Source organism: Cupressus sempervirens, chromosome 11 (assembly GCF_028749045.1).
Source record: "Cupressus sempervirens isolate cs-2001-9-10 chromosome 11, ASM2874904v1, whole genome shotgun sequence".
NCBI lineage: Eukaryota > Viridiplantae > Streptophyta > Pinopsida > Cupressales > Cupressaceae > Cupressus > Cupressus sempervirens.
Genome location: NC_143128.1, coordinates 172556994 through 172567781, shown reverse-complemented (window position 1 = coordinate 172567781; position 10788 = coordinate 172556994). Strand labels below are relative to the sequence as shown.

The 10788-nt window shown below is 33.8% G+C and overlaps 1 protein-coding gene across 2 annotated transcripts; it reads left to right on the top strand.

The window, feature by feature from the left end:
* Nucleotides 1–1030: 1030 nt before the first annotated feature.
* On the top strand, nt 1031–3115 carry LOC149528754 (scopoletin glucosyltransferase-like). 2 transcript variants are annotated; one of them, XM_089810333.1, is made up of 2 exons: nt 1076–1728; nt 2023–3115. In XM_089810333.1, exons 1-2 carry the CDS (start codon nt 1299–1301, stop codon nt 2859–2861), a joined length of 1269 nt encoding a protein of 422 aa, XP_089666459.1. In that variant the 5' UTR covers nt 1076–1298; the 3' UTR covers nt 2862–3115. The 2 variants fall into 2 exon arrangements, with proteins under 2 accessions (XP_089666458.1, XP_089666459.1); XM_089810332.1 differs by having other exon boundaries at nt 1031–3115.
* Nucleotides 3116–10788: the final 7673 nt, after the last annotated feature.

Genomic DNA, 10788 nt, shown 5'->3' with positions numbered 1-10788 from the left:
ATTATTAAGTATTTCTTTATTACACATGTTTGTATAAAAAAAATTATATTGCTTCAATGTGTTCCAATTGTTTAGCAATAGAATGTAGAACATTTCTTCAATTTTTATAACATTAATAATTGTCTATATGATTTTAAAATATTTTTTAAATTATTATTATTATTTTTTCTCTATGCAAATTTTTAAAATTAATATATAAAACTTATACTAAATCATAATAATATTAAATATTTATTAATTAAAATTTTCATAATATGCTAAATATAATGAATTATAATTTAAAAAATAATGTCTTTCATTTTGCACCGTGAGTGCTACTAGCTTATATATATTATATATATAAAATAAGCCGAGAGATATCCTTCCCGTGGCGCCTATTGCACTAAGATTAGAAAAGGATATCTCTCGACTTATTTTATATATATATATAATATATGTAAACTAGTTTTATGATATACTCGTAATTCTGTTCTCCAACGACACTGACCGATTAATTTTATATTCATTTAAAAAAGGAGTTTAGAAGACGTCAGTTATATTCAGCCACAAAGGAGAAGTTCATTTTGACAGGCAAGTCGTCGCAATTAATGCCCCATGTGACTAACGAGCCGCGGGTAAAGACACTTACAAATATAGCCATACAAAAATTCGGACAAAACAAACACTCACTAAACTTGTCATGCATAATACAAACTATTATTGTCGACGTGCGAAATAATTATTTAGATGAACCCAATAAATAAATTCGGAAAAGCATATAGAACTTTTGGTATTTAATCCATTTTAATGCATTAATAGAAATAAACTGTAATGGACTATTGCTGATGTATTTATACGAACCTAATGAATCTGGAAAAGAATATAGAACTTTTTCCATTTAATCCGTTTAAATGCATTAATAGAAATGGACTGAACTATCGCTCAATTACGTCTTAGAAATTTGTGAGAACTCTCGCATGTCAACGCAACAGCTACCTCTTAGAAATTTGTGAGATAAATTGGAGTTAATACAACACGACAGCCATGCGCGATTAATTGTGAGATTCCATTACCATATCAAATCTGCTTCATGATGACAAATTCATTATGCCAAGCATCACTTTATGGTTTACTCGAAATTCAAAACTCTCGAGACAGAGTCTTATCTTCAACTTTTCTTGTGGTTGTGACGATTCCATCTCCATCTTCGCATGCGAAGTAATTTGATAGGAAATGCATATGCAAGTTCCAGTAATAGGTACCATATATAGTCATATATGAAATGGTCTGGCTGAAAGAGCTGCCCGAGGGATTTTATTATGTGCAGCAAAATGAATGGTGGTGATAAGAGCAGCAAGCCTCATGCCGTAGTCGTTCCTTGTGTCGGGCAGGGCCATCTTATTCCTTTCCTGGAGCTTACAAAGCTTCTCGCCTCCCATGGCCTCATTGTTTCTTACGTTACCACACCGGGCAACGTTGCACGACTGCAGCCTCAAGTGGACCAGGCGGTCAAGAGTTCGAATCCCACAGTCGACATAAGGCTGATCTCGCTTCCCATGCCTCCCATCGAAGGCCTGCAGACAGGAATCGAAAGCTCCGAAACTATTCCGCTGCATATGAGTGGAATTCTCATGAAATCGTCCTACAAGCTTGCTGGACAATTTGAGCAATGGTTGGAGCAGGAAATTAAAATCGCAGAGGATCAGATCCAGAATTCTCCATCTCCTCCAGTTTGTTTAATAAGCGACATGTTTACGTCCTGGGTTCACACATCCGGTGCAAAATTTGGGCTTCCCACAGTGGTTTTCCACACGTCGGGAGCATTCGGCATGTCTGTGATGCATTCCTTCATGAAAAACACCCCGCAGAAGAATGTCGACGGAGACGACGAGTGTTTCCAGGTCCCCGACCTTCCGTTCGATTTCAAGCTGCGCAAATCCGATCTGCCGTTCGCCATGCGAAACCCGGAGAAGAATCCCATGCAAAGATATGTGACGGACGAGATCAATCGCAGCATGGAAGGAAGCGGCGTGATTTTCAACACGTTTTACGAGCTGGACTCGCTGGGGATCGATCATATCAAGAGCTTGACGAAGAGGCCTGTTTGGAGCGTTGGCCCTATTCTCCCCAAGAAGATTTTCGAAGCAGAGGGAGTCGAACGCGCAACCCTTAACAGCCGAGGAAAGGCCGCGGTTATCAGCGAGGTGGAGTGCTTGCAGTGGTTGGACAGCCGAAGCCCAAATTCAGTAGTTTTTGTGTGCTTTGGGAGCCAATCGTCTTTGAACAAACAGCAGACAGAGGCGCTCGCAAAGGGGCTAGAGTCGAGCGAGCAGGCGTTCATATGGGCTCTCAAGCGCCTTCCTGAAATAGCCCTCCCAGAGGGGTTCGAGCAGCGGACAAAGGATAGAGGGCTGGTCATATGGGGCTGGGCGCCGCAGCTCCTGATCCTCTCCCATCCTTCCACCGGCGCGTTTCTGAGCCACTGCGGATGGAATTCGACGCTGGAGAGCATAAGCGTGGGTGTCCCCATGATCACATGGCCAATGTTTGCAGAGCAGCCCTTTAACAATAAGCTTCTGGTGGAGCATTTGGGTATTGCAGAACAAATTTGTTCACACATGGACGGCGTGGGAGACGAGCATTTCGTGAAGAGAGCGGTTATAAAGCTGTTGGCGGAAGAGGAGGGGAATATGATGAGAAGGAAAGCTCAGGAGCTGCGCAAAAAGGCAAAAATGGCGGTTGAGAAAAGCGGTTCTTCTAACGCAAACTTGGGGGCTTTTACAGAATATGTGCGCGAGCGGTATGACAACTGGGTTTTCATGCATCGACCGAATGAAGAAAATGGTAAGCCGGAAAAGAACAAGTCATGCACTCTTTTGTGAGAGAAGGAATTATTCTACAGAATCCAATTAAATTGGTAGAACTAAAATGGGGAAAATGTATTCGCTTTATTTGAAGTACAAATTTGCAGGGCAGCAATGTAAACTTAAATGGATGACATGTTCAGCTTTACACAATCGATTTCAGATTGATTAGGTTCAGCTAAAAAATATCTCGGAGTGTCGACGATCACAATTTGTATTTTGCATGAAACGCTAGATGAGTCTTTGTTTCGACCGAAGTCGGTGCACTATTATTTCTATGGCTTTATTCGGAAAAGACTGCATACTTCATCTTTCATGATCATGCGAGTCTTTATATCTTTTTCATTAAAAAGAAACAACAACAAAAAATGACGTCTGTTCCATAATGACAAATCAAGTATGTTAGTCATCTACCTTTCTAACCCACAATGCAGACTTACCTTTGATTTTTTTTGTGGCTCACATGAATTCACTTAGGAATGTGAAGTGATTTGTTGTGCAATGCCATAATTACTATTTTACAATATAGCAATGCAAAAATAATTGGTAATTGTATGAAAGGTGTAAAATTTTATAGGTAGAAAATATTATGTAAGATAATATGTTATAAAATGTGATTATAAAATATGATCTTATATACGAATAGAGGATATGTTGATCAAATTCACAATATTTTATAAATAGAATATTATTTTGTGGATATAATTTAGACTTAAAGTTGACGATTTGTCTTCAAATCATATTTTGTCTTGAATTTTTCTTTATTATCTTACTCGTCTATTTTTTAGGTAAACAAGTTTGAAATTGTAATAGAAGTGCAATGATAACGAAATTGTAATTTATATAGTGTTAGAGCTATCAAGTTGTTACCATCCATTTACATCTATATTTTCAAAAGAATAGTGTCAATGTGTGAAACATGAAAATATAGTCCTTTTCTTGGCCTTAGTGCACCATGTTTTTTTTTGGTGTACCATCTTGAGATGTAAGCACTTATTTTAAGACTTTTTAGCCCTCCTTGTCTTGGTTTTGATTCCTTTCTCTTCTTCTAATCTTGCTCAAATCTCTAGGTCATCACCCATTTATATGCATCACCTTAATAGGTGTTATTTTATCACCTTTTAGGCTATATCATTCAACATACATCATTTTGTGCTTCTTTCTACATCATCCTTAAGATCCTAGGACTATCTCTCCTATGGATAACCTTGGCCATAGGTCGAAATGGGAAACCTATACCCAAGTCATTTTTGGTCATTGGACAACAAAATTATTAGGTGTTTAATTTGGTTTATTTGGTGTTTCGGTAGGCTTACATTATTTTCAAACCTAAAAACTAGTATTTAAGGGAGCTCACACATCTCATCTTTGCATCATGCACATACATAAGAAAATCATATGTGCACAAGTGATATCAATAAGATGGACATCAAGCATATCGAAGATCTCAAGCATTCATCAAGTATAAGCCTTTGTGCATTCTTACTTCTTGCATCAAACTTCTTCCATCAAGGTGGTAGTGAAGTTATACTTTCAAGGGGGAGATCCTACATTCTTCCATCTAAAGTTCTTTAACTCTTCATCTAGACAAATTGCAAGCATATATGTTTATGAAGTTTTGACTTACATAGTTTCCTTTTGGTTCCTTTTTATTGAGTCAAGGCTATTACATTACATACTCAATCAGGTACTTAATATGATTACATCTACATTGGTAATTATATTTATCATTGTTAGATTCATTTCTACTACCTACTAGCATTTCCTTTGTCATTTACATTTCAATTTGAATGTTGATTTCTCAATCTAGGGCCCTCCTCTCTCACATTAGGGTGTGTAGTCTCTATACATGCATCTAGTGTATCCTTCTCAAATACAAACTGATACTTGAAAAGATCACCTATGAAACCTAGACAAATATTCTTGTATGTTATGCAAGTATGGGGCATACAAACATATGATGAGCTCGTTAATGATGAACTCATGCTAGCATCATCAACACGAGGAGGCAACACTTACCTAGCCTAGGATATCAATAGGCTACTCAATCTATGGATGGCTTTAATAGCTTGAGAGCTAACCTCTACAATGAAATTAGGATGTTGTACTAGAGGAGGGGGGAATATCAATAGTGGGGACAAAAGTGTTAGATTTCTTCTGCTGGGAAAAGGGTCTATTCTAAGGATCTTGTCCTCCTACACCCACGTTGGACCTCATGCTCTAATAGTTCACCTTGAGGTGCAACACAAATTCAGCATACAAATTTTTAATGAAATAGAATGGCACCTCTAAATTGTTGTTTGGAGGGTTGTCAAAAAAATCCACCAACAATCTCAAAATTTCGCACGCATAGCCTCATTTGTGCACCATTTAATTAATAATTTGGGCTTTGTGCAATCTACTACTTTACCAATTTTTGGGTTAGCAAAAATGCTAATTATATCATCTTTAGTTATATTTAGGGACACAACCTCATCATAGTCCAACCCATCATCAAACATGGCATGCATTTGCTCATGCCAGTGAAGAGCAACATTTTGTTCATCAATAAGTGTTTCAATATTATCCATTATGGCCTTTAACATGGATAACATGGGAGCCAATGTAGGTATATTGTTATATGTGGTTTGGAAACCCCTCAGTTCAACAAGATTTTCAAATATCAAATCTTCAATTCGAGGAGTGTTTTGAGGGGGTAGGGGATCATTTGGTGAATGGTTTTGAGAGGGTACTAGATTGTTCGGTGGAGGATTATGAGGAACATTATTTCTTGGCTCAGTATCATCATTTGGGTTAGTCATACCTATTAATTTGTAAAACATAATTTATATTAAAAAACCTAATTTTTTAACAAAATGTATTTAAAATAACTAATTTTATATAATATTCATTCAAATCTTAAAAAAATACAAAAAGATTTACCTGTATCCAATACTCGTTCTGAAATTCGATACTTGAAATGGAGCACAACCAAACAGACCCAAAAATGCTATGTAAATTTTTCTCGTGGGGTTTCTTAAAAATTTATGTCGCAGGTTTTGGGTACCCGATATGATATTGGGTACCTAATAACCAATCAAATACCTGAAAAGGCTTGGCCCAAACTTTTTAGCCTTGGTATTAGGATGGGTGGAAAAGAGTTAGAGTGAATTTTGAAACACTTTTAGACATTTTCAAACTTCACTTTTTTCACATCACCACTTTTTGGCACACCATGATCTTGTACATATCCATTTCTAGATACCCATTTGGGCCAAGTAGAGATCTCAAATATCATAGTTCCACTATTGGTTTTCTAGGTAAGTGTTTTTTAGGACCTCGGGATATGTGCCAGTGTAGAAAATAGGTTATTTTGTAATTGAGTCATATTTATTGTGAGTTAGAGGGAGTAAGTTTAAGGGATGCTTGTACTTGTAATTTAAATCATTCCAAAAAAATAATCAAGTCAAGAGTCTTTATGGTTTGAAAGTTATTATAGTTTTAGGTTTCCTAAAGACTCCCTAAGGATGCTTCAAAGTCATATTTGAGGCACTAAATAGCCTCATATAGGCCATAAAAATAGGGGACAAGTATAGCTACTCCATAGAGCTATAGAGCACTTGTAGAGCTTTCTAAAAATGTAAATGGTTCGCTAATTAGAGTCTCGGATCAAAAGTTCTGCCTCCTAGAAGTTGGACTACCATTCCTAGATTCTTCTAATTTTGCATTGACTTTTGACATTTTCTTTAGTGGTAGATGTCAAATAGAACATTCTAAGATATATTCCTAACCCTAAACCTAATTCAAATTACTTAAGGTCATTTCTTGCATTGTAAAAGTAGTTTTTGCAGAGTTTGGGAGGTGGTTATGTGAAAAGAGTTTTTCTCCAGTATCTAATAACATTGTAAGCCCATGGGGCATGTAGTTGAGTCTAGTTTCTCTATGCTGATTGTAATATTATATTATTTCTAATAATAAGATTCTCCTTTTCCTGTTGTGTTCATTTTGTCTTGGGTTGTGCCTTCATCACTTTCCTAGTGTGGAAGATGTGTTTACAAGTAGGGATGTCAAGCTTGATGAGGGGTTTGATGATCTTCCAAAATCCTCTCCTATTCCACAAGTAGATAATCAAGAATCTCTCAATAATTTTTAAATTGGTGAAAGTTCTAAGGAAACATCTGATATAGTTAAAGAATCTAGTCCTCCTCCAAAAACCAAAAGTATTCAAGATATTTATCAAAGTACTCATCATATTAATTATGCTTTAATGACCACCATACTGAAAAAAACAATCCTCAAACATATGATGAAGATGCTAAAGAAAAATATGAATGGGAAGAAGCTATGAAAAATGAGTATGATTCCTTAATATAAAAAAGAACTTGGGAATTGGTAGAGTTTCCAAAGGGAAAGAATGCGGTTAATAATAAGTGGGTTTATAAAACCAAGTTTAAGTTGAATGGGAGCATTAAAAATGCAAGGCAAGACTAGTGCCCAAAGGGTATTCACAAAAAAAGGGAATTGATCACACATAAACATTTGCCCCAATAGCCAAGATTAGTACTGTGTCAGGACTATAATAGCATTGGTGGCACATTTTAAGTGGCCTCTACACCAAATGGATGTGAAGAATGCATTTTTGAATGATAAAATTAATGAAGAGATTTATATGACTCAACCTCAAGGATTTGAAATTTTAGGAAAAGAACGTATGGTTTGCAAATCAAGGAAGTCTTTTATATGGTTCAAAACAAACTCCAAGGGCCTAGTGTGCTAAAATTGATGAATATTTTCAAATTCAAGGCTTCCATAATAGTCCTCATGATCCAAATTTATATTTGAAGGAATTTGATGATGGTGGTATCATTATTATTGTGCCTTATGTTGATGATCTTACCATTACAAGACATAGTTTGGATCAAATCAGTAACATAAAGTTAAGCTTACTAGATACATTTGAGATAACAAATCTTGGTTTTCTACGCTATTTCTTGGCATACAAGTACATGAAAAAAGGATGATGGCATTTACCTTTCTCAAACAAACTATTCTATTGACTTGTTAAAAAGATTTAGAATGGAAGACTATGAGAATATGTCTACTCTAGTTACTCCGGGATTAAAGTTCAGAAAGGACATAGAAAGTGAAGATGTTGATCCTACCTTATATAGGTAATTGGTTGCTAGTCTTGTATATTTGACACATACTTGTCTAGATATTTCTTTTGTAGTTATGAATGCAATTTCTAGATTTTTGAGTTCCCTTAAGGTTCCATATTGGATAGCACCTAAAATAATACTAATATATGTGAAAGGGACTTTAACAGTGGGTATCTATTATTCATCTCTTGAAGATCTTTCTCTTATTGGTTATTTAGATTTTGATTTGGTGGGATGCGCAGATGATCATAAGTCTACTACATGTCATGTTACCTATCTTGGTGCAAGTCCCATTTCTCAGTGTGGTAAAAAGAAATTTTCCATTTATCCATCCACTATAGAAGCTTAATACATTATGAGGAATGAAGCAAAAAAAGAAATCATTTGGTTGTGAGCTATCTTATCAGTCCTCAAGCAACATCATGCAGGGACTGCAATACTTCATTGTGACAATCAAAGTGCCATCTCATTATCTAAGAATCCAGTATTTCATGCTTGCACCAAACTTATCAAGGTTTATCGTCATTATATTCAACATTTTATTTAGCAATAGGTGCTTCATCTCCAATATGGAAAAATAGAAGATCAAATTGCAGATTTATTCACCAAGGCCTTAAGTGAAGCAAAGTTTGTATCGCTTCAACATCTTTTAGGCTTACAAGTAGTGACATGATTCCGTTGTGGTTTTCATTCAGGGGGGATTCTTGTTAATTCCAACCACTCCATTTTGTCTTTAGGACCTAAATGATTATAAATGGGTACCCAACAAGGCTTTAGGTTGAGACCCATCATATTTAACTTATGGGGGATACTTAGAGTCTTAGTATAGATATTTAGTCTAGTCATTCTAATTAATTTAAGGGGGATGTTAATGTAAATTAATTACTCACCAGCTTGGTTGGTACAAACCAGAGAAGCCTCTGGAAACACACATAAAACATGTGTAGTCACTCACTGTTGACTACAATCACTTTTCTCACCTATACTCATAAATGCTTTCATCTAGAACGTACATAACTTTGTTTATAAATACAATGGACCACTCTAATATTTTAGCACTCAAGTTTGGAGTATTTATCTATTGTGTTCTATTTCATCTATGTTTTTAGTACTCATTCCCTATTTCGAGCAAAGTCATCTTGTTCCCTTCTTGGAACTCATAGAGCTTTTGGCCTCTCATGGCCTCATTATTTCCTACATCACCACACTAGAGAACCTTTGACATCTACAACCACAAGCAAACCAAGCAATCAAGAGTTTGAATCTTGCCATTGATATACAACTGGTTTCACTTCCCATGCCTCCCATCAAAGGCCTCCCTCCTAGAATTGGAAGCTCTAAAACTGTTTTGTTGCATATGAGTGGGATTCTCATGAAATCGTCCTACAAGCTGGCTACACAATTTTAGCAATGATTGGAACAGGAGATGATAAAAGCAATTATAACATTATAATAGAAAAATATTAGTATAATTTTATTAAATTTTAACATTAATTAATTACAATTTTATTTATATATAAATTATTTAATTTATTATGTTAATTGCACTAACTAATTGATCAAAGTTAGTACTATAATATACTTGATTTTAATAAAAATACAATTAAAAAATCTATGATTAAAATTAAAATTATATATATACATATGTATACACACACACACACACACACATACATATCCGTGTGTGTGTTTACACACATATGTATACACATGTATATAGTAATTAAAAATAAAAAATATTTTAAATGAGAAAGCGATTATACTAATTCAATAAAATGATTGATAGACCATTAGAAAAAACTCTGAAATAGAATTATATGAAAGTGGCAAATGAGTGTCTAATATTTTTTACTTTTATACTGTTATGCATTTACAAAAAAAATTAAGTCTTTAAAATAATTATATCTATAATTGATTTGTAAAACATGACTATATTTAATAGATATAAACTTTAAATCTTACAAAATTTTTAATTAACATATTATGTTACAATTAAAAACAATATCTTAAATTATAATATAATATAATATCTAACCATCAACTAATTATAAAAAATTAGTTGTGGAGCTTACAAATTATAGAAAATTAATATATTAATAATTTAATTTTCCTTCTAATCAAATTTGAATTCTAATTTGATAAAAATGGGTTGTAAAATAATAAGATACTTAATATATTTTATAATATTATTAAAATTGTAATGAAAAAGAAAAATGGTCTCTATACTTTTCAACGATAATATTTGTCAAAATTTATTTACAGTCTTATATATATAATTTTAATTAAGTTCATATATTGAATTGAATTCTTCAAAATGAATTTATGAAAGTTTTGAATCAACCATGATTTCAAGAGGTTTTTACATATTTTACATATAAATAAACTAACAATTTATATGATAGAGAAAATGTATTTTAAATATTTTATCACAACAATTCATAAATTGTGAAAATCTTTTATCACTTATGTTTTAGGCATGTAATTTGATTATGCTTATCCCCACACTAAAAAACAATTCTCATCTCTCTCAATATTTTCCTTCTATCTATCTGCTATAAATATATTTCTCCTTTTTCTTACTCTTTTTACCACTTTACATTTCACTCACATTCTCTTTAATAAATTTAGTTGAATTATAATTTAGTTTACTATAAAATAAAATAATATAACTAAATTATTTATAATATGATTACAAAATCTATTTGTAATAGTTTAAAATTATTTTATAATTTAGAATCATTATGATGTGATGAAGAGATTAATAATGAAATTGCTCTATTAAAATAAAGGATAGAAATTTAGTGATG